This window comes from Elaeis guineensis, chromosome 14 (assembly GCF_000442705.2).
Source record: "Elaeis guineensis isolate ETL-2024a chromosome 14, EG11, whole genome shotgun sequence".
In the NCBI taxonomy this organism is placed as follows: domain Eukaryota; kingdom Viridiplantae; phylum Streptophyta; class Magnoliopsida; order Arecales; family Arecaceae; genus Elaeis; species Elaeis guineensis.
In genome coordinates, this window is record NC_026006.2 from 56,493,782 (window position 1) to 56,518,406 (window position 24,625).

Consider the following 24,625-nt stretch of genomic DNA (forward strand, 5'->3'; position numbering starts at 1 on the left):
GAGTTGCTTGTTTTTTTAATAAATATTTAAATAAATAGAAAGGTGGTTTGGATCTCCAAAATGAAAAATAAGGTGGGTCAGACAGGAGAAATGGATTCTTGGGAAGGACGAAAAGAAGCAATAGTTGTAGATAGGGGTGAGTAAAAAAATCCAAAAATTCGATTAACCGATTCGAAATCAAAAATCTAGTCCAAAAAATATGGTTAATCGATCCATCAGTTTTGGTTTGGATTGTTTAAAAAAATTTCGATTTTGGTTCGGATTTGATTTTTTCTTTAAACAAATAATGGTTAACCGATCCGACCATTATAAATAAATAAATAATATATATATATAATATAAAATATGATTCATATATAATATGTAGTTGAGTTGGTTGTTTTTTTAAGGATAACGACAGACCCATAGTTTGAATTATAGCTTCACATTTTTATTTTTTATTATTTTTGATTAAAAATTTAAAAAAATTTTAGCTTCATTCTTACGACTCTTCAATATTTATTTTATCATTGATATATTTTATCATGAAGATTATGATATTATTACGATGGATATTTCATAAAAATTTTATTATGATATGAAATTATTTAATATTTTTATATATAAATAAAAAAATTGATTAATTAATTTATTTAATATAATTAATTAATTAACTATGAAAATAAATTGATTATGATTTATGATTTGAGAAAATCGATGAATCGATTTGTGTTGAAAATTTGGGCAATGGTTCGGTTAACCGAACCATGCTCACCCCCAGTTGTAGACGGGAATCTGGACGCCAGGCTCCTCTACCCCGCCCCCCCTCTCTCTCTGTCGCCCATTTCGGAGGCATCGTGCCTAACCCCTCCCCTCTCCAACTCCAAACCGGGCTGAGGCAACTTAGACTCGAGGTAGCTCTCTCTCTCTCTCTCTCTCCTCTCTCATGCTCGGTTTAATCCCTAACAGCAACAGGAAACGACTTTTATTACTTTATTTGAATTATGTATTTTGGGTGTCGAAGAAATTGATCCTATGAGAATCGAGCTGCTGCAAAGGAAATTTTGAGACCTAAACAAGATTTGGATAGGCATGTGATTTCTCAGTCCTAATTTGAAAGTGATTGTCAAATCCACTTCGTGATCAAGAGATAATGAGAGGATATGGATTTACGAATCATGGGTTTATGAGCCCGGGTTAAGGGAAATTTTCAAGCCTCAAAGCCGTTTAATTTGGTGCTCGTAATATGGCTTTATGCTTATGAGTTTGCCATGGTTGCTCTTTCATTTTGGTTATTTCTGATCACTCTTTATTTGGATAAAAGATTATTTAAACTATTTTTTGATAATATATGTTACCACAATATTTTTTTCTTTTTTTTTTTTTTTTTTTTTTTTTTGTGACTGAGGGCCGTAGACACTTCTGGTGGTAATCAGACTCCTATATCCAATATATGTGTTTGTATATGTATATGTATGTGTATGTGTTCTATTTGTTTTGATACATGAACTTATCCTTTTATATGCATAGACTATGGTGTAAAGTAGTAAATGATAGAAATGCTGATATATTTTTTGAAAAAAAAGGATAAGTCAACTAAGCTTAGATATTATGTTTATTTGGTGATTTCAAATGTGAATAAAAGAATCTTTTTTTCCTTTTCAAATTCTGTTAGTCATTTTAGAATTTAAATCATTAAATTATGAGAAAAATGAATATTCTGGGCACTTCAATATATCTAAATAACAATGATACTCCTGTATAAAACTCCTGGCTCTGCCTGTCACTTGGTGAATACAAAAAGGTAAGGCAGCCAAATTAGGAACCAGTATGGGGTAGACAAATCTGAGTATTGATCGTTTGACTTCTATCTTCATGGTCCTGTTTCCTTCTTAGCATAAGCTTAATGGTGAAAATTTGGCTGTAGCTAGATTTTATTACTAGCATTAGGATCAGCTTAGAAGTCTTGTTTAAGGGCACAAGTGAGATCTTGTTTTTTTGCTATCATGGCTTTTGAAGATGAGGATTTAACTACTGAATATTGTTATCATATGATTGTTGTAACTCAATAAACTTCTACTATTACACAGATATTAACACGAAATGTGATTTGAATTAACTAGGTTAAAAAAGGTAGAGGGATGGGTAAAGCCAGGATCGTATCTATATTGAAACACATGGCCTCAACAAGGATGTAGATGAGAGAGATTCGATTTCAAGTTTAACAATGAAATTTTTGTCTTTGGTAGCTTAGGTTTAAATCAATTAACCTTTATTGGACTACTCAGCTGGACTAGGAATGCTTAAATGTTATAACAACTTGAAATTAGAAGTTGGTTTGAGTAAGCTTTTGATCATCCATACAGACAAAAACCAGTGAACTATGGCGCTGGTTTGAATCTAAAGTATTTTCATTATGTATCTTTGTGTGTTAGTTGCCTCTTGAATTCTTGAACCAATTATATGAAATCACATGAATGGCTTAGCCACTTAGGTACAGCTAGGTGTATCGTGTAAGTGCCATAGGTATACAAGGTAGCAATGAATAGTATCTGAGTTGAACAAGACTTGTTTCTTTGAAAGAACTAAGCTCATTTTCCATGGATTTAGCAAGTAAGCACAATATGAAGTCATTAGATGATGACTAAAACTTAATGCAAACAGATCCTTCTGGGACACAAACTTGGTGATTGGCATAGGTGGGTGCCATTAAAATTGAGACAGGACATATGTCTCGTTTCAGTGCTTGTCAAGCTATGAATTGTGAAACCATTAGAATCTGTAGCTAGAGTTACGCTGGAAGGAAAAGTCACAAGCTCAGCTTTGGATTAATTTAGTCGGTGGCAATTTTTTTTCTTGCTTTCTGTCATATGTTCATCTTTTTATATGAACTGCCATGATTTTTTTTTAGCATTTTGATTTTAATACTTCATTATATTTGTACATGAACATCATGAAATATTCTTTTTTGCATTTAGTTTTTAATATCATTTTAAGTTGTAGAATTTGATTCCTTATATGTCTTCTTCTTCATTTGCAAGTTGATCATAGAACCTACACCTGTCAATATAGAGAGAGAAAAAGAACCATTATTATCTACATTTTACCTTCATTATGTTAAATATTTTATATTGTTTATCTTCACTGTCAAGCCCAAAGGCTTGTTGTCAATTACCAATAACTGTTTAGCCATCTTTTCTACCTGGTACATGTACTTGCATAAGCTGTGATAATAGGAGGCCAATATATCTTGGTCATCTTGCAAACTTTGTTTGCAAACATTAATTATGCAGTCTGACTATCTGATGTAATCTTCTAGTATTTGCTTTAGATCTCTGATGCGGATCACTTTAGAATGCATCTCAGATATGAAAAAGTTGGGAGAAAAAAATTGGGCTTGATGTGGCATCACCTTGTCAAAAGACTCCAGGAGGACTTGTGCATCTTCAGCCATCCTAGGAGGTTGTTTGGAAGAAGACTAAGAAAAAGATGATGATTAACAATTCTCTTATTTTCTTTTTAAAAGCTAAAAACTTCTGCTCTCTTAAAGTATGAAATTCTGGTTAATACTCAATTCACATTGTTAAGACTTTAGCTCCAATAATTCTCCTTATCCGAAGATAATACCTTAAATATATACTTTTTTCTTAATATTGAAGTAATGGAAGTGTATGAAAAATGATGATATGTGGGGCTGTCTAACTGACCTAATGGGAACTATTATTTGTGATAGTTGGCAGCAATGTGGACCCATGCAAAGATGGGCTTCTGGAAGAGAACCCACAAAATCTGAATCCTTTTTTTGGATGGTTTGAAATATTGAGCTTTGTAAGCGATCACCTTCAATAAATCCTTTGACATGTAAAATGAGTCAGTACAACAAATGCCTTTAGATTTCATACTTTCATACTTTTATTTTTAATCAGTTTCTTCCAGTAACAAGGATCTGCAGGAATTGATGTTGCTCTGTCAGGAAAGCAAACAGTTGATGCTGAAATCCTGATCAGAAAGGTGATAGAAAGATATCAAGAAAAGAATAAGATATGATATGCACTATTTTGTGGACTTAGAGAAAGCGTATAATAGAGTTCAACAGAAACTTAAATGATGGGCATTGAGAAAAGCATACTATAGGTTATATTGAGATTTTTAAACATGTACAACAAAGCAGTGAGAAGTGTGATACCTAGTTGTTCCAAGACCAATAACAACCTAATTTTGACAGGCTTACAGTTGACATGGCCTTTTCTCGTACATTTATCATAGTTGAATTGATTGTTGAAATTCAACAGGGCTGTGTTGCTTCTTGCATGCAAATGTTATGTTTATGGGTGACATGATATTTTGGTTAATAAATGAATCAGATAAGCATTTGCATGGAAAGAATAATGATTTAAACATGGTCCGGCGAATGTGGAGAATTTCCATTAGAAAATAATGGAAGGGAAATGTATTTGACGGTCGGTGAAGAGGTTTAGGGAACTAAAGTTATGACATGGATATGAGAATGGTAAAGTGGATCAGAGAGAAGAAATGCAGATAATGGTGGATGTCAATCTTAATTTGTTGGATATAAATCTTAGTCAAATCCAAATTCTGATATCAGATTGAAACATATACCATATAGAAACTCATATCATACATGACCTGAATTACACAACTTAATCTATATCCATGTGATACCTAAAGTGTTGACAGCTATCCAGATTTGAACTGAACTCCTACTTGAGGTTCTGATATAAGTTTCAGCCCAAAAACAAATCCCAACCATATACCAATACAGATTCAAACCCAACTTCCAACTTGGAACTGATTCTAATATAGATTTCAATTGCACATTTTTTATTAACTTCATGTCCATATTTGGTTTGACTTAAATTCAGCACTTTGCGATTGATATGTACAGAAGGAAGGTAGAAGGAAAATATTTGAGGCATTGAAGAGAAAGGGGAGGGGGAGGGAGAGAGAGTGCATGCTTATTTGCATCTCCAGCTAAATGAGACTAAGAAGAGGCTCAGACTGTGTGAAGAAAATAGAAAATGGAAACTAAGAAAAGGGTCTAATTTAAAAGACTTGCAGTAAAAGAAGGATTTTGCTCTTCATAAGAACTAAGGGCAAAAGACAATCCACAAAGCAGACTTCCAATAATGGGTCGTGGCTTGTTTATTATGTTACTGTTCATTAGGTTGGTTGATCATTGGATCAAGAAAATGATCTTTTAGTTTGAATAATGGAGGACTGCTCATGTCGGGAAAACATAACTGGGCTGCATATCAATGATGGTAATTCTGATTATGTTCCCAAACATATAGTCACCTTCCTATTTTTGTGAATGTAAAGAAACCTCCATTTTGTTTCCTTCTCTGCTTGCAAGGATAAATTTCTGAGCTTCATGCTTGGCTTCAATTAATGCTGCTTCTGATGATAATCATCTTCTGTATATGTATATATTTTAGTTGCTTTTTGCGGTATCTCATCTCAATCCTTTTCTCTACCAGGTTCTGTCCACCAAGAATAAGAATGAGGATACAAATGCCTTTTCTTTTCTAAGGCTACCCACCCGCATGCAGTTACCCCAGCTTCTTAGGTATGGGTTATTGAAGAATCTCATCATTGTTATATAATTACACTTCTATGCTTTTTTCTCTTATTTATGTTGGTCATACACCAAGCAAATCGAGACCAGACTACTGCTATGAGATGGCATGTCATTACTTAGCAATTGTTCTGAAAACTTGACATGCACTTTTTCCCGTGAAGGAAATGTAACTAGCTTCCCTGTTCGTATTATGCTTTTGTTAGTGAAAGATATCATTTGGGTTTTAGAGGAAGCTTGACCTCCTGTGTAGAGCTATAATATTTGGTATGCTTGGATTTACAGAGAGCTGGAGCAAGACATGGAAACTGTAATCAATGTACTGAAACCTGGGCCATTAGGAATCATCGAACACAAGTTCTCTGCTGCTGAGGTACAGGAGGCGAAGGCCACGGTCAGGAGAGCGGTTGAGAACTGGCAAAGGAATTCTGCCCTGGAAAGAAACGGCCGTACTCTGAAGCATTCAGAAAATAAAATGACACAGCCATGAGTTGTGAATGTCTGAATAAATGGGTTAATTTTCACAAAATTCTATGACATCAACGTAGCCAGTGTCTACGACTTTATCTTCCTTTCACTAGTTGATGATATAACTGGAATTGCTCTGTTGAATAACTTTCTTTCTTCCATCATAAAAAGATTTGGTGCTTTTAAAATGGCATTTTTAGCTCTTCACAGAATGATTTATCTACGCATCTGGTAAAATTTCATCATTTTACATGGTGCGCAAACCACTGTGCCTCTGATTCTTGTGTAACGAGAGATTTAGTAGTAGTTGCTGATGCACAGTAAGGGTCACAGACATAGCACCATGAAAATTGTTCAGTAATGCTTGTAGATTTAGTTATTGTACTCCACAAGCCTAGAACTTTTTGGGTGTAGTGGGTATGATACTTCAGGATGCAGAAGATGTTTCTAAGAATATTTGGATTCCGAGCCAAGGGGAATATACATCATTCTTACTGAAGAAGGGTTTCTATCACCAGATATCAGCTGCCTAACTTTTCCAAGGAATAGCAAGGTAAAGTAAGTGAGCAGATCACCTCAGTAGTCCCTGGTTTGAGAGCACTCTAGAGGTAGAGACAGACCACATTGTTGCTTTTTAAGCCCTTTGAGGCTCTGATAGGAGCTCTTTGATTTGCTTTGACACCAGATACCTCTCTACATAAAAGGAATACCATGATTGGCGTTCTAACCTAGACATCTCACAAGTGAAAAGGGATGCCAACCAGCAGAGCCAATGTTAGGGAGCCTCTAGGTGCATTGCTGCTTAAGCTCAATCCACTCACAAGATCACAGCTGTGATGAGAGTATTGGCTTGATCAATATATAATCCACCATAAAATGAAATTGCAGGTTGATGTCAAGCAAAGAGATCCACTCGTCAGCTCCAAACTATTTAGCTACTCCCATGTAAACAAAGATCTGATAACAAACATGTGCACATCAAGCCACAGAAAACAGCACTGAGAGTAGGAAAATAAACTCATTATTTTCTGAGTTGGTCGTTTTGATGGTCCAAATGCAGTTTTATTTACATACTGAGTTATACAGTTCTTCAATGGCAATGGAAAGTGATTCACTACAAACTGTCTTTTTATCTCAATAACAAAAGTTGGAAGCTATCTGCCACCACCACGAACTACTTCCTGAAACTGGTGATGAACCTTGCCTACATCTAAATACTATGGACCACTTTATTTGCTGCTTGTTCCTTTTGTCATCTACAATGCTGACTGGAATATCATCTCAGCAAGTTCCTGCATTAAAAGAGCAATATTCCAATTTAGAATCCTTCGAAAAAAGCCACATCACTGGTTATATAAGGGACACTTGAAATGTTTTCAATTTACCTGCTTCCCAGAGGCAACAGATGGTTCTCCCCATTCCATGGCTTTCTTTTCAAGCGTCTCGAAATCAGCCTTCCCGGCCTGTTAAAAAGGCAAATTAATCATAAGATCATCCACTTTTCTCATGGTGATTATTTCCTTGCTAGGAAATTAATTTACTTACTTCAATAAGAGCCCCAATTTCTGAGTCAAAACTTGAGTAGCGCTTGCGCACAAGCTCATCCAGAGAACCATCCTACCATCAAGAAAGAAGCTGCCTCAAGAATCTGAAGGTAATATATAGGAATAAATCTTCTGAAATTACCTCAATCAGCTTCGCAACATTACGGAGTCCACGAGCCAGTGTGTCCATACCAGATATGTGAGCAATGAACAGATCCTCAACATCAGTACTTTCTCTCCTCCTGTGCCCCATCATTCAAAATAAATAACAGCAAGGTCAGCTTTCTAATATGTTACAACAAAAACATTCCATAAGCCTTGAACAAAAAGCGAAACATAATGGTCAACAAGAGAGACTATTCATTTAAACCAAAATTGACGACAAAAAACCAAAACAAAAAGGCATGGAGTAGCACAGACAATTTTGCATCAAAATTGAATCCACCAGGTGCAAGTCCTCCCTGCAAACAAAAAGCAACAATAGAACGATCGATGCACATCAGCAAAAAGCAAAAAGACTAAGTCAATTAAATCTGTTACTCCAAGTAATAAATTTTAGTAAAATGGAGCTTAACAGAAAGAGTTCTAGGGTTGACATACATTTCTAACCACACTTAGCATAACCAAAGTTGCTTCTGCAATGTCTGTAAGGAACTGATCTGTGTCCCAACCTGTACCATAGAATTACAGAATTGAACTCATGCCCCTGCTATATGTCTGACAACAAAAGAATGAAATATAGTTCTGTAGCTTCCTGTGCATTCTAGGGAAGATAAAACACATACCAATCTGGGGGTCACCAGTGTTAGCATCAATATTTCCAAGTAATCCATTTATTCTTGCAGTTTCAAGCTCATGATGGCAGCTGCAAGATTCAGCTATTGTCATTTGAAAGAAAGAGCAGAATTCAGGCATGCCCGCACTACATTAAGTCAACATTAATGCCCAAACAAGGACTTACCTGTGACCAGATAGAGTAGCATGGTTACACTCGATATTCAGCTTGAATTCTCCTGCAAAATGGAGTAGACATGTTAAAGAGCTATCAACAGTGAAACAAAGATGGCTTACGATTAAATAAATCTATTTTAACTTAACATCAAAAAAAAATAACACCCTAGCAAACTAATACCGCTATAAGCACAAAAAAAGATGGTAAAAATTATCTCATACATTAACAGAACATGATCCATGAATGTCTACCTTACTGGAAGAAAGGGAGAAAGGAAAACCATTATGAGAAGAAATGTAAAAGATATACTGACAAAAGTTGTCATTCTCCATGGTGAAGAATGGAAGAAGATTCCTGGAACTAGCCTCAAATAGATAAAATGAAGCGTTTTTGCAATGGCTAGGTCTAATCCACATCATTGTGAAGCTACATACTACATGCTGAAAATAATTTAGGATGTGTGACCACTCCATTAAGACACATTACTAGGGTATTACATGTTGATCAGTTAAAAAGGCCTGACAAAAAGGTCAAGGTGCATAAGATGTGTTTTGCAATGAATTTCCTTAAACCAACATGAATCTGTAGTTACACTATCCCATGCCTACATGCTACAATCATTTTGGTTCTTCATTTCCTGGCACATCCTGTGATTCAAGTCACAAGGTGAGACATGAAACAATATATAAGAAAGGACCACAAGTGACTTCACTCCCATTACCTAAAGGCCATTGATGAAATCTGCCAATGAAACACAACTAGTAAAATAGTGGAACAGTAAGATCAAGGTGGCATATAAGGCAAGAAAATTTATAAACATTAGCCCAAGCTGGCTTAGCATCACATTCAGGCCATCTTTTGTGGCATAATCATAATAATGCGAAGTTTTGCTGTCAGGTTGGTCTGTTCACTTCAGAGAAGAAAGGATGATCCTGCTATCTTATGTACTTATGTAGATGATCAGATCTCCTGTCCCCACTCATGCAACCAACAGATAGGCTAACTGTGTAATTTTTGTAACAGACTTAGACACTAAATGTACTTTGGTAGTACATGTAGCTCAACTCTATATATAACCAAATAAAAGTTTAAGTTATGCTTGGAATTCTCTCCTCCATAATCATAAACAGCCAGCACTCCCAATTATTTCAGGATAGCTTCTATGGATCCTCATTTGCCAAATATTTCTACTTGAAAGTCTCCCGACATTTTTAAAAAGCTAAAGACCCTTTTAGCCACAATCAATTCGTTGAAAGGGATAATTTCAGCATGCAGTGAAAATTGATCAGTCTGTCAGTCACGCAAATGCAGCATGGATAACAGTGTCGACCAGATCATAACCAAACAAGCAACATCAAACAACTACAGGTTGCCAGTGAAGTGGCTGGTCCATGAGATACATTTTCAGAACACATTTCCTAAAGCATAGCTCGTAATACTGATAGGTGCTAGCAAAATATGCTAGCTTAACTCTCAAGATCTCTCCTGGAAGTTGAGCTTCTTCAATATGAAGCAAGGGTTCGAGGATAGACTACCAGAGTTACCACAGCAACACCTAGGAAAGAGTAATAATTTAATATCGATTTCTAATGTCCAGAATTTGAGTCTGAAAGGGCAGATTGCAAGCTTGAATCTTAAAAGGTTGCTTTGGGGGCTCTACCCTTGCTTGAGTTCAGGTTGGGTACTATTAGGATATGTAGAGTCTTCTTACAAAATTAAAAGTTAACATTGGATTTTATGTTAGTTTCATACAGTGTTCGCCGAACCATCTCGAATCAGATGGTTTACGACGTTTCAAGCCATACCGACTGCAAATCACAATGGTTCGACCTTCCGAATCGGAACACCGGATGAGAAAGAGAGGAAGAGAGAGAGAAAGGAGGAAAAGAAAAGAGGGGACGATGCTGCCAGAGGGCCCATGGTGGCCCATCGAGGCTGCCGTAGAGGCCTCCGTATCGTCCGATCGTACATCTAATCAAGAGAGATAGAGAAAGAGGACAAGCAAGGATACCGAAGGGAGGTGCAGCTAGCGGAGAGACCATCGGAGGACGCCAAGTGAACACCATGGCCACTAGACAGTGGAAAAGGCATGGGTGGAGCCACGACTGTGGAAGAGGGGTGACCGCTCCTATTCATCGTATTTTTTTAGAACGACGATAAACAGTGAAGCCAACAATAGATAAAGTGAAACCGGCAAATCCATTGATAGCTTCACTGTGGTCGAGATTTTTTTAAAAAAAATCTTATGAAATGGGGTGATTGTCCCTATTTCACGTCTGCAGAGCCACGAGGCATGATTCCATCATCTAACGGCCTCTCCGCTAGCTTCCCCTCCCTCTCTCTCTCTTTCTCTCACAGCCGCAATTTGGTAATTTGGTAGAAGCAGAGGCCTTGGCAGCCCTTCAAATGCTCCCGCAGCCCGCCTGTGGCCACCGCCGACATCTCCTCCAGCCACCCGCTCCCCCTCCCCCTTCTCTCTTTTCCTCCTCCCTGGTTCCTTTCTTTACTTCTGTGTTGGTTCGCACCAGTCCAATCCCATACGGTCCCGTACCGACTCATACCACCGACCGACCGGCACAGGATGTGTTACTGGCTTTGCAAACCTTGGTTTCAAACTTGCCTTCCATTAAGGTTTAATTTTTTTCAAGAGTATATCAGATATTGGTCACAGACAAGGCCCACTATAATGATAGTATTTTGGTTTTAAGAATTTAAATTCAGACTTAAACAAGTCAAAACTTTTAATTCAAATCCTTATTTCAACTTTGTAACATCTGGTAAATGATGTGATGATCTTACATTCTCCTAAGGAGTCATCAGAGTATAACATATTCTTGAGTCCTGACTAAAAAGTTCTATATGGAAAAATTCCATATGGTGAAGCAAGTTATTTTACTAAGGGAGTATTTGGTTGGAGGGAGTTGGGGTTTGGAATCGGAATGAAAATAGGTGACTCCTATTCCAACCGTTTGGTTGGAAGGAGTTCCATTCCAATTTCGGTTGAATGACCCAATCTGCCTAGAACTCAATCCCTGTTCTCTCCTAAGGATTCAAAGTTCCATTCCAATTCTGATTCCGGTCACGAACCAAGCGCTTTGGGTGATTTGGCCATTTCAATTCTAATTCCAATCCATTCTGATTCCGATTCTGGTTGCGAACCAAACACCCCCCTAAATGTGGTGGCAAATTCTTGTACGATCCAATGAAGCTCCTAAATGGTAACCGAGGCTTGTTAATTTGTCCAATTTTTCTAAAAGCCACTAAATCCACCAGACAATCAGAATAGCCGCCATATGGATGATCAGAAAGACAACAGACGTGAATGACATGGAGAAGGCAAAGAAGCTCAAGTTTTCATTTATGTTTTGGACCAATTTAACAAAGTCTGTCATTTCTGTTTTAGATTGGTTTGCAGTGCTCATAGTAAGAGCATATTACTATCAGGTTTTTTTAAAACAAAAAAGAATGTTAAAATGCATTCCATCAGTGAAGTTCCTCTAAGCAAGATTTTTTTTTTTTTTTGAGAGAGTTTCTATAAGATTTCAAGAGTAATTATATCTCCAATACATTTGGAGAAGACCCTGAGAAAATACACAAGACATCTAATACCATATCTAAGCTAGAAACTGTTCCACTGTACAGTTTGAAATAATATATGGGAGTAATGACATGTCTTCGCACTCAGCTTTCAAAATGCAGATTTATATATGCAAGATCTTTGCTTCTATAATGAAAAAATTGTCCTACTGCTCTTTGTAATGGCCCTAAGGCAACTTAAGAAAAGAAAGAAACGACATGATAAACAAGGATTCAGTAATCTGGATTAAGCCCGTGGGTGCAATCAGAAAAAATCTTCTTGAAATATTATGTGTTTCATAATTCTACTATACATATTCACATCTTCAAGTTGTTTGATTATCTAGGTTATATTAAGGCAAGAAGGTTTCCAGCAAATCTAATATTTTATGGAATAAATGAATAAATTCTATTATTATGCAAAAAGATACATACAAAATCTGGTTAACAATATTTTTGTATATTATAAGTTATATCACCAATCCAAATACAAACAAAGCAAAATGAGGGCAAGCAGAAAAACATTACCTACAAGGCCATATTTCTGTAGAAAAGCAAATGCAGTTGCAGCATCCCAATCGTACCTGATATAAATAAACTCAGAACCAAAGAAATTAAAAATGCAGGCAAATAACCAGTTACTTAAATTTTAGCTTTAGTACATACTGATGTTTTGTAGGTTCCTGAGGTTTAGGCTCTATTAGTAGAGTTCCTGGAAGGAAAAGACAATTTGTCATTTGAAAAGATCACAGACACTCTAGCAAGAATGTTGATTAATGAATCGGATCAAAAACCATAGAGAAGGTATATCGCAAACGTCACTTAATCCAATAAACAATAAATTTATCCCTTCTCTTCACCATAAAAACAGGTGATGAAATTTGTAATCTTTTCATTCACTCAATAATGCTCACAACAATTCTATAAAAAAATAATAATAATAATGCTCACAAAAAAAAAAAAAAAAAGGCAGCCCAATGCATGGGGGTCCTGTCATTGCGGGGCCTGGGGAGGGTCGGATGTACACAATCTTACCTCAATGTGCAAAGAGACTCTTTCTATATTTTGAATTTGTGACTTGGAGGTCACAATGGAGAAATCTTACCATTGTGCCAAGGCTCACCCTCTATTAATGCTCACAACAAGCAGATGAAAATAACAATTGAACCAAAGCAAAGAATCTCACGATTCCTTAAAAGATGATGCCTTCAATATACGATATGTGCATATAATGGAGATGCATGCTGGCTAGTATAACTTAGAACATAAAGAGTACTACCATTGAACCCAATCTTCTTCTTGTAGTTGACTGCAGCTTGTAGAAATCTTGCCTGAAAAACAGAAGGATTTGCTATTTAATGGTATAAACCAAGCATGATGTTCAATAAACATATTGCATTCTTTCAAATCAATACAAACTTTGTCAAAGACGGATAAACTACAAGAACTTGTGAGACTGGCTAAGAAAAATATTATTTCATACCAGATGATCAAGCTCCTTTTCCATATCAGTGTTCAGGAGAGTTTGGTATCCTTCTCGCCCACCCCAGAAAACATAGTTTTCTCCTCCCAGATAGTGTGTCACCTATGAAAAAGTAAAGGATGGTATAAGCAAATAGTTGAGACAAAAAGGCAAATATTAAAAACTCAGAACACCCCACCTCCATAGCTTTCTTGACTTGAGCTGCAGCATAGGCATATACTCCAACCTCTGAGCTGCAAGAATGGAGAAAAATTCTCTAAGTTGATGGGATGGGTCTGGAAAATCTAAACTGTTAAACCAATAAGGAATACCTAGTAGCAGCTCCATGCATGTAGCGTGAATGCATGAACAACTGAGATGTACCCCACAGTGGTTTAATTTTACTCCCCTCCTGTACAACCATGATATAAACGGAGAGTAAGACTACAAGATTTCTCTACTTCTATACTTTAAGTGTATGGTGAAAAGGAGTACAATGTTTACTCCATTGCATGGATTTCAATAATTAAATGGCGTGATCAATAATTTAAAGTGATGCAATAGCATTACCTGAAGTTTCTTAGCAACAGCAACAACTTCATCCAAGTTCGCATTGGCTTCCTGAGATAAATAGGATGCATTATGATATATAGATAAATATGAAAGTCAAATTCATAAGTTTTTTTGCATGTGATGCATAGCTCATGATCTTCCCAAAGATTTCGAATGAATATATTAAAGTCTAGGCATTCCACTAAACAAGTTGAAACAATAAAAAATATCAGCACTCAATGTTCCAATATGCTGGTGAATAAGAGATGGAAGAGATAACTATTATCAAATTTTGGTAGAGTGAATGTTTTGATTCTACAGATCAACTTTAAAGGCTGTCACACTTCAGAAGAAAATGCAACTTTAGTCTTGCTATAGATATCCAATTGTTCGAAGCCACATCGATAACATCTAGTCCTGAAGCAAATAAATAGAAAAGAATGGCCTTAAATGTCACTGGCATACCGCTATTGTTTTACCATCAGGGGCAATATCTCTGTCATGAAAGCACCACAATTCAACTCCTAGCTTGTTCATGAACTCAAAATGGGCCCTCACTGTACAATTGACAAAAATTATAGATGCATCAATGCATCATTCCAATCCACTAGTCAGAATCAGTGTTCATCATCTTACTTCTTCTTTTAGCCATAGCCACTGAATTTGTGCCATCTTCCCATGGCCATGACTTTGTCGGGGCACCAAAAGGATCAGCTCCAGTCCCACGAAATGTATGCCAGAAGGCAACACTAAATCTAAACCAGTCCTGCAACATCAAGTGAAAAACTATGAGTGTCAGAATAATTCATATGACAGCAAATTGACATCCATTACATACAAGCAACAAACCTTCATTTTCTTTCCAAGAATCTCTTCCTCAGCATTATACCACTTGTAAGAAAGTGGGTTTTTACTAGCAGGACCCTGCAGTGTATAAATAGATGATCCGAAGATTCTAAAACCATTCAAATTTCCAGCACTAAGAGACCAAAAAAGAAAAAAAACCAAATACAAAAAACATGGAATTTTCAATGTGAGTACAAAATAATTGCGAAATAACTGCTTTCCTTCACAAGGATCAATCATATGGGTCACAGACTTCTTACCTCGTACTTGATCTTGGGAATTCCAGGAAAGAATTCACCTTCCCAATCGTCTGAAGAAGCATCATTACATTTCGCCTCGAGGTTCGCCGGGCATGTTTGTGGCGTCGCAATCTGCATGCACATCAATTTAACCATTAGAATAGAAACCACAAAATCACCAAATTTAAAGAGCATAAAGAGATACAAGATTACATACAACAGCTGATAGGGCTGAACCCAAGCATAGTAACAAGAGCAAGACGCCGTTGACCTTCATCCTATCTGTCATGCAAAAATCAAAGCAAAATAACAATTATGGAACCAAAAAGATTAAAGAATCAAAGCATAAATAACAATTATGAATGAAGTATTTCAAAATATTTATATAATACCTGGAGGCTCAAAATTTATAAGCAAACTATAAAAGGAGAGTCTTCTTTGAGCAAAAACAAAAAAAAAAAAAAAAAAAAAAAAAAATCTCAAAGTGTCAAAGGAGAGGAAGTGAAGAAAGGAGACAGCTTTCTTCCGCTTTGCAGTTCTGTTCCTATAATCTCACGAACACGACTAGTTTCAGACGATTTTTAAGGCTGAAACCAGAAAAAGAAAAAGAATACAAAGAATCAAAGCCCAAAAATAGTTCAAAAAACATCTCTTCTTTCCCAATGGTGTTCTCCTTCCTCAACTGGAAATGATTATTACAAGAAAACGGAGAAACCCTGATTCTTCTTAGCAGTTTTACTCCCGTGTGGCGAAATAGCATCTTCCAACCATGAAACATCAAATCTTTTAAGTGTTTTACTTTCCCTCGACTTGAGATAATGATTACAAGAAAAAGTAATAGAAATCGAAGACCAACCCACCATCAAATCCAAGACAGAGAAAGATCCACTTGAAAAAAATCGGAAAATCTAACAGAGAACAGAGAGAAAGATAGATTGATCACCGGCAAGAATGGAAAAGCGCAGTCGTGAATTCCCAAGAGGAAGGTGAGGGAAGGAGAGAATCGGCGTCGTTACCGTATTTATAGACAAGAGATTGAGAGATATCTCTACCCCTTGGGGAACGGAGTCTCCGTCCCGATTGACGGGGATCGACCAACCAAGCCGTCCAAGCTTGAGCCAACGGGACGCCACGCGTCGCGCATCGAGGTCAAGTAGTTCCCCGTTTCGTCCATACAATATCTGAGGCGATCGCGTAATCATGCGTTTTTTTATTTTTTTATTTTGGTTAGTCGTAATCATGCGTTCCAAAGCGCATAGGTACGAGTCTTCTCCTTTGCGTTTTGGCTATCCCACTGATAACCATCCGTGCACATAGAAAGTTCCATTTTCCACGCGGCATAAAGTGATTGGTGGATATATTTACGGGGTGTCTGGTTGGTGAGAAATCTTGGTTTGAATAATCCTATTAGATATCTTCCACCGTTCAATAACAAATCAATATATTATTTAAAAAAATTATTTTTTTAAAAAATAAAAATTATCAATTAATCAATAATAATTAAAAATAAAATATTTTTTTTTATATTTTTAATTAAAATTTAATAATCATGTATTTTTTTCACTAACAGGTGATGTGCTAGTTTATTATTGGATGATGCAAAGTGCACGGACAGAACGTTCTAATAAATAATTTCTCTTGGTGATGTGTATAATTTAAATTAGAATGAAAATAAGTGACTTTCATTTTAATCAAGTTCCATTTCGATTCCGATTTCGAGATGGAATAAAAATGATCAATTTATTTAAAACTCAACTTTGTTCTTTTCTAATGATTCAAATTTTCATTTCGATTGTAATCACGAACCAAACGCTTCGGAGAATTAGTCATTCCAATTCTAATTCCAATCCATTTCAATTTTTATTCTGATTTTGAATCAACTATGCATCAAATACCTTCTTGGAGCCATAATAGTGCAAATATCTTATTTAATAGTAAAAAAAAACTACCAAATATTTAGAACTTGTTTAGTTTGCGGAAAGAACTTTTCTTTAAAAAAAAAAACTACTACCAAAAATATGATTTTTATATATTTGATGGACAATAGAAAAGTGAATTATTGCAAAGTGACTTATGTTTAGTTGAGCATCCATTTTTTGAAAAAATTATACAAATATCAATTATATCTTTAATAGATATAAAATCATATTTTTTTACTCCCAAACTTTGTATGAATAATGATATTATATTATATTAATATTAATATAATATCAATATATTATAAAATAATAGTAAATCATAATAATTTATTATATTAATATAATACTTATACATTAATATTATATCAATATTTTAATGTAATAAATTTATTAATATAGATATAAATATAGTATCTAATATAATATTATATTAATATAAATATTAAAATAATATCAATATATTATGAATATTATAATATTTATATTAATATAAATATTAAAAATATATTACTATTCAGTATTTCATCTTAACTATCTATTGATATTTTATATAATTTCAGTGTTGAATCTTGAAAAATATTTTTTTTAAAAAAATAATTATTAATTTTTATCTTATAGAAATTTTAAAATCTACCTCTCTGATGAATTTTATTTTCATGCAATTTTTTTTTTATTTTAAAATTTTAATCAAACAAGATGGCTCCCCTTCGTTCTCAGGGATTATCTTTTCTCTTCTCCTGTGAACCAAAACGAGTCCATAATCACAGGCTGATCATTTCCCATCTATAACAATGCTACTTTACCTAAATTTCTGTTGCCTGTTGTGTGGGAAGTAGCTAACCCCCTAATTCGTATAAGTTGACGGGATCCACTTTAGAAAGAATTGATAATGTTCTAGTCAAAAGAAAAGAGGATAATGTTTGGATGAGTCCTTCCACCTCAGCAACGATTTGGAGCAGTTTTTGACTTATCACTTCCTCATGTCTATAGGTCACATATTTAATTTATGCCATTATAATACCTCGAAAAATTTGTGAGCTCACCAATACTTGACCAGGTTAGTTCTTGTAAGCTGGTTTCAGGTCTATGCTTCAGGCTGATTTCCCATGCAGTCACTTAACGAGCTGGATCGGATCTGAGTTAAGTATTTGTTCAATAGATTCGGCTTTCATCTTAAATTAATTTTTATTGGGTCCAATCAAGAAGGTTTAATTTCATCAAATTAATACCAAATTTTGGTCTCGATTCATAACTGAAAAGGGAACCGCCTCACCAATTTTTTATCGAGAATTCAAGATCAACATCGATGACTTTTTTTTTTCCTGGTTGGAGTGGAACATTGATGACTTTTTTTATTTTGTTGGAATGGAACATTGATGACTTATTTGTCTGTCGTTATACGTTGTCTAGTGCAGGAATTATGTGTAGAAATCACTAGGTTCAGTCTATACAAATCAAAGGTTGTAACTTTGTTTGCCGTCGTATCTTTTCATGCTTATCACCCAACCAATATTTTTAGAATCAGATCGGACCGGCCGGATCGACCGATCGGATCGAAAACCATTTTTTTAATTCCGACCCGGAGCTTAGACACGATCTAGTAGAGTCTTAGCCGTAAAAAATCGTGAAGACCCGATGAACCGATCGGCTCGTGATGAATCGGCCGGATCACAGGCCGCCTCCTCCTGCAGACGACCCCCTCTCCTCCCGTAACCGCACCGCCTCCCCTCCCCCCTTCTTCTGCTTCGCCGCAGACCACCCCCCACATCTTCCTTCTTCTCCGCCGCAAACCCCCCCCGGTCTTCTTCTCCGCTGCAGGCTGTTGCCCCCCCCCCCCCTCTCTTTTTTTTCGCCATCGCAGACCACCTCCTCCCGGTCTTCTTCTCCGCCGCAGGCCGCCGCACCTCTCCCACCTGCCTTTCTTCTTGTTTGCAGCAAAGCCCCCCTCCCCCGTCTTCTTCTCCAGCGCAGGTCGCCGTCCCCATGCCTTTCTTCTTCCCCACCGCAAACCTCCCGTCTTCTTCTCCGTCATAGGTCGCCGCCCTCACCTTTCTTCTTCTCCATCGCAGAAACCCCCCGCCCCCCTGGTGTTTCTTCTTCTCCGCCACAGGCCACCGAGTCTCTCTCTCTTTGTTTATATTTAGCTTATTTTTTTATTTCTATTGTAGTTATCAATACTACGGACGGTCAGTCACATTGAGTTATCCGGAGCCACCTTGTTGTTTTATATTTCTTATTCTTGTTGTTCTTCGTCAAAAATTTCTCTTTTCTTCTTCGAAGATTTTACCGTCTCAAAAATAATTAAATAAAATTATAAAATAATAAATAAAAAATAAAATCAGTATTTGATGTGTATGGAGAGATATGGATGAGTAAGATTATTATGGATGATGTGATAAGACTGTATAGCTTTTTTTTTTTTTTTTGGTTAGAGAAGGCGATACAATTTTTTTTTGGTACAGATGGCATAGCTTTTTACCATCCAAAGCACATATCGCAGCAAGTCTAAACCTTTTTTTCCTACGAGTCACATCCACTGTCTAAAATTTTAGAGACTTTTTTTATTATTTTTTATATTTATTATATCATAATTATGTTTACTGATGTCACAGATCAATTGATCGAACTATGATTGACCCAGTTGACTCCTGATTTTTTTTTTTCCGATCCAATGTCCGTAATTCTTAGCTACAATAGCTCGGTTAGGGCAGATGGCTCTCAGCTAGAAGAGCAAAAGTCTAGACGAGTTGAAGTTTCTGGTTTCGATTTGATTATAATAATTTATTGTATCAAGTTGTTGTTCCCGGTTCTATGGTCTAGTGGTTAGGACATCGGACTCTGAATCCGATAGCCCGAGTTCAAATCTCGGTAGAACCTTTTTTTTTTTTTTTTTTAAGAAAACAAAGTTTATAATAACCCTTTTTTTTTTTCCCATTTTCCATACAATCCAAAGCAGATACTGTGTCTCCTACCAGTCCTGCCTCTCGTCCCAATGCTCCTAACAGAAAAACTTCTGTCCTTCAATTTTTCACAAGTTAGGAAGTCTTCCAAAATCCAACATCTCGGTTTTGGCCACCAATGCTTACCATCTCTTAACAGAAAAACTTCTGTCCTTCAATTTTTCACAAGTTAGGATGGCTTCCAAAATCCAACATCTTGGTTTTGGCCACCAATGCTTACCATCTCCTAGTGGTAACTTATATAGCTTTGGGTGGTCTGCTTGATTTTTTTCCTTTTTCCTAGTGACATACCGAGTAGGATTAATAAATACATTACTAATTCCAGAAAACATGGGGGTCTAAATATGGTGTTATTGTGACATGTTAAGCTGCTGCCTCTTGTGAATCATCAATAGAATTGGAGCAGCCATTGTAGCTCTAAACTCCTTGATATGAAGTATATTGAAAGTTGGTGAGCTGAATATGTTAGTTTTCTGGCATTTTTGTTAAGATCAAACAAAAGGAGGATGTCCAAATTCATGCGAGTCCAAATACCCCGGTATCACTTCGGATGTCATTTATTGTTATGCAAGACTAGCAGTCATCCGTGCTACGCGGCGGGCCGAAGCTACGCACTGGGGAAAAATATCTGATAAGCATATAACAATAAATTAAGAGGGATACTAATTTTAAGTTGGAATTATATTATTTAGCAATAAAAAAAAAATGGACCTTACCTGTTTTTCTGACAATATGCAGTCATTCAATAGAAAATAGATAATGACATCCGGTGTCATGATAAATAATTTTAGATATCATTTATGGTATATCTAACATCGTCGCATACAATTGGTTTTGTTCGTTGTAAAGCAAAAGAATAGTAAATACATTATCAATCTTTGTCCCTAAAGACTTCTTCACCCACACTACAAAAAAAATATATACAAAAATTTTATTCGAATATTATTCAAATAAAAAAATATATAATATAATAAAATTCAAATAAAAAAAATACACATATAGCTATCAAAATTAGAGTACATCGTTCTTAATTTTTTGGAAGGTGAGATTATCGGTGCTTTTTGTAAATATGCTGTGATATGATTATCTTTTTTTGCTTAAAAAAAGTTGATACATAAAAAAATAAATGTTACCGAATTGTGCTTGATAATCGTTTTGTGGGAGTGATTTCCAAAAAAGTTTATACTGAATTTTTTTTTCAGGAATCGGAAGAATGGGCTCCTCAGAAACCTGTATCGCATGTGAAGATTGGATGCTGAGCTTTTTTCTACATTATCCTATCGAGATTCATCTCCTTTTAAAAATACTAGTTACCTTAAAGCTATATCTACCATCATTAGAACTTTGCGAACCAAGTATAATTTGAAAAATGCAAGCATGGTTGAGTATTTTTTTTTTTATGACGACGGAGAGACCGAATCGATTACATCTTGCATCAATTGCAAGATTGATCATAGGGATTGACCCCGATTAATTGCTAAGCCAATTTTTCGAAAACAATGAAGTTTGTTATATTGGTACCATTTTCGAAACAATACTCAATTTATACCTATAAATTTTAGAATTAAAGGAGTTGTTAGTCTAAATACAAGATTATAACCATTTGTATAAAATGAAACTGGTTAGCGATATAATGAACATACCATGATACTGAAGGTTGATTATTCTTTTCGCATTGATTACACCAGAATTATCACCATAAATCTTCACATCAGCTCTACAGCTATAACATGCTTTATATCACCATCTATAGGATGTTAATTTCCTTTATGGTAGCTTCGTATATGAATTTCACTCCTGAAAAAGCTGAAAAAATATTCACGTATTATATATAACCACATTTCATTTATTTGATCAAGTCATCTTATACCTGAAACTCTTATCGGTCCAATCTTAATAATTCATCTATTGTCTTTCTATTGTAATGCTCTCATCATATGGATGGATAGCAGTGTGGTGCTCTTGCTCCGTAATTTCAATCGATGGAATTCACATTTTAATCCTGCAATAAAATTCATAATCTTATTTATATCACAACAAATGCTTTATTTTTCAATGAATATGGTATCCTAAAAAAAGCAAAGTTCTAACCTGCTTCAATACTCTTCTATCTTCTATATTTCTAAAGCTATGTAAAATTTTGAGACCAAACATGATGATAAACTTATTTTATCTAAAGATAAAAAAAAGATATAGAGTTCTTTTGAAATCATGGAATTAATTATGATAGGTAAACTTCTAGGAGAATGAAAATTACCTCCATAAATTCTTACTGTCATTAATTCGATCCTTTTCTTTTTGTTGAATTATATTTTGATTAATTTCTTCGGCATATTTAGCACAAAAGATAATCAATAGTCTCTGCATGCTATAAAATATTTATACATATTTTTTAAATAATAATATTTTATATGATCATCAGAAGATATATTGAGCCTATATATGTTACCTCAAATTCTCAATTTCTAAATTGCTCCTACAAACTAACTTCTATCTTGTATATATTTGTTCAAGCGATCCAATGGTTACTATGTGACCAATAACATTTGAAAATAATTCCATCAATACAATAAAAGTATTCTATATAAGAATCAAAATTTACAGTAAATAAAATTTATACATACCGATCAAATGAAGATCATTATAATTTCAGACTGATAATTCATCAAAACTAATAAAATTGGATTTATGAAAAGGTATATCATCATCAATCTATCACATGATCATCTATTTATTAATATAGATAATATATCTATGCACAGCAGTCTGAAACTTTTTTGTTTTGCAGCCATTGAATCTTTCGATATATCTAATCCATAAAGTAGCTTGTATATTTTAATCTATCGGTTATTTTTTCGAGCACGATCTTCAACAAAATTTTGACCGTAAACATGTCTGTAACCATAATAATTAAAAATTAGTGCTTCAATCCACAAAAAAAAAAAGGATAATATAATAATTTTCAAGCAACAAAACAATTAAATTTGATAAAGTACCATCAGTTAGGGGATAATTTTTTATAAATATAGTGTGCAAAATATATTATTCAGGTTCATGATATCACATTGTACATCTGGAGCAGGATACAATAAGTTTTTGTAAAAAAATAGAACAGCCTCTATTTTTTTTATAAACTAACCAAAAGAAAGACATATAAAACCTAGTTGCAACATTTAAAAAATTAATTAATAAATTATAGTATATTGTTGGCACACTAATTAATAATTAAATGTGTGAAATATCTTGATTTCTAATGTGTGAATGAAAAATATTAAAAAATTTAAAAAAATGGATTTATAATCAAGATGATGTATTAATTAAATTATAAACAACTCAATTCGAAAAAAATATTTAATAAAGATATTATATTATCTTATTTTTTAATTATTTTTAATTTATTATGATCTATGCTAACCAAAAAAGATTTTTAAAAAACCATTGTAGCATTAGATGTAAGGTTGTATATTTAGGTACTTATCCTATCTCAATAAAATTTAAAAATAAAAAGATTGTATTAATTAGATGATCCTAACCTATCAAAAAATATTTTTAAAGTTTTTTAATATTAAATTTAGGATTCTATATTGAAACATGAAAAGTATTTAAATTATTCTAAAAAATATTTAAATTATTATGTTAGCTAACATAGATTTTTTTTTAAAATTTTTTTTTCCACTAACCTATGAAATATTATATAACACTTACAAAAATATTATCCCAAAAGAATTATAATTTTTTTTAATAAACAAACCCAACGAAAAGGCAACCAAAATTTTCTCCCTATAATTTTTGCATATCCTTATCATTAAAGGCACACATAAAAGAGAATGCATGGAGATTTTGTGTGTGACAAATGTATAAACTAAACTATTCATTCACCCCTTTAAATAGCCCATCTCTCTCTCTCTCCCAACTCATCCACTCCGTCGGTTCCCCCTCGCCTCACCTCCCAATCTTCCTCCGATTCTCCTTCTTCTTGCTTTTACGCCTATTTCGATGCCAAATCAACACTAGACATCCCTCGCGGTCGGATCCCACCGCCATGGCCGACTTTATAGCTTCGAGATGCGCACCAGAGCGGGAGGATTCCGAGCATGAACCGTTGTCCTCTTTGCCATAGAGCCATCGCTCTTTTTATATATGTCAGATCAACTCCCGCCATCCCTCATCGGTGCTGGTTTGCTGCTAGGCTCTCTGGCATTATTTCTATGCCGTTCCTTTCTCCCTCTTATACTCAACCGGCCATGATTTGATTTTTTTTTCGTTATCTCTCTCCTCAGTTTTTTCCAACCCTCTCCCTCGCCATGGCCCTATTGACCCTAACCCAAACCCCAATACCTGCCATAATCCTTCCCACCACCATTCCAATCCAAACCAACCCTAAGCTCTTTCAACCCATAACCTTGCCATCCATGGACCAAACTCTAATCCTAAGTCAAACCCCAATGCTAACCGTAACCCCCCCCCACCACCACCATCCCGATCCAAAATGGTAACCCTGAGAAGGGCCTTTTTTTATCCCTGACATGTCC

General features: G+C 35.1%; 1 protein-coding gene, 1 long non-coding RNA gene and 1 other non-coding gene across 4 annotated transcripts; 2 read left to right on the forward strand and 1 right to left on the reverse strand.

The window, feature by feature from the left end:
- The first annotated feature begins 5,484 nt into the window (after positions 1 to 5,484).
- Positions 5,485 to 6,236, forward strand: LOC105057720 (uncharacterized). Its single transcript, XR_834030.4, has 2 exons — positions 5,485 to 5,566; positions 5,861 to 6,236. It is a non-coding gene; the product is annotated as an uncharacterized lncRNA (long non-coding RNA).
- An 812-nt stretch (positions 6,237 to 7,048) lies between these two features.
- Positions 7,049 to 16,311, reverse strand: LOC105057722 (xylose isomerase). 2 transcript variants are annotated; one of them, XM_010940417.3, is made up of 21 exons: positions 16,158 to 16,311; positions 15,432 to 15,496; positions 15,236 to 15,346; positions 14,979 to 15,053; positions 14,766 to 14,895; positions 14,595 to 14,686; positions 14,148 to 14,198; positions 13,910 to 13,989; positions 13,777 to 13,831; positions 13,599 to 13,700; positions 13,395 to 13,446; positions 12,782 to 12,827; positions 12,644 to 12,699; positions 8,549 to 8,600; positions 8,373 to 8,452; positions 8,188 to 8,258; positions 8,008 to 8,048; positions 7,730 to 7,829; positions 7,589 to 7,660; positions 7,429 to 7,506; positions 7,049 to 7,335 (listed from the first exon to the last, which is right to left on the reverse strand). In XM_010940417.3, the coding sequence occupies exons 2-21, from the start codon at positions 15,489 to 15,491 to the stop codon at positions 7,300 to 7,302; spliced, it is 1,440 nt and encodes a 479-aa protein (XP_010938719.1). In that variant the 5' UTR covers positions 15,492 to 15,496; positions 16,158 to 16,311; the 3' UTR covers positions 7,049 to 7,299. The 2 variants fall into 2 exon arrangements, with proteins under 2 accessions (XP_010938719.1, XP_019710482.1); XM_019854923.2 differs by lacking the exon at positions 16,158 to 16,311 and having other exon boundaries at positions 7,143 to 7,335; positions 15,432 to 15,514.
- Positions 16,312 to 19,938: 3,627 nt separating this feature from the next.
- Positions 19,939 to 20,010, forward strand: TRNAQ-CUG (transfer RNA glutamine (anticodon CUG)). The gene has a single exon. It is a non-coding gene; the product is annotated as a tRNA-Gln (tRNA).
- Positions 20,011 to 24,625: the final 4,615 nt, after the last annotated feature.

Coding starts and splice junctions, on each gene's coding strand:
- LOC105057722 (XM_019854923.2), bottom strand. CDS start 15,503: ATGACAGATAGGATGAAGGTCAACGGCGTCTTGCTCTTGTTACTATGC. Junction 14,687..14,765: donor GGCTATGGCTAAAAGAAGAA/GTAAGATGATGA, acceptor TCAATTGTACAG/TGAGGGCCCATTTTGAGTTC. Junction 12,828..13,394: donor GAAGAAGATTGGGTTCAATG/GTAGTACTCTTT, acceptor TTTTCCTTCCAG/GAACTCTACTAATAGAGCCT.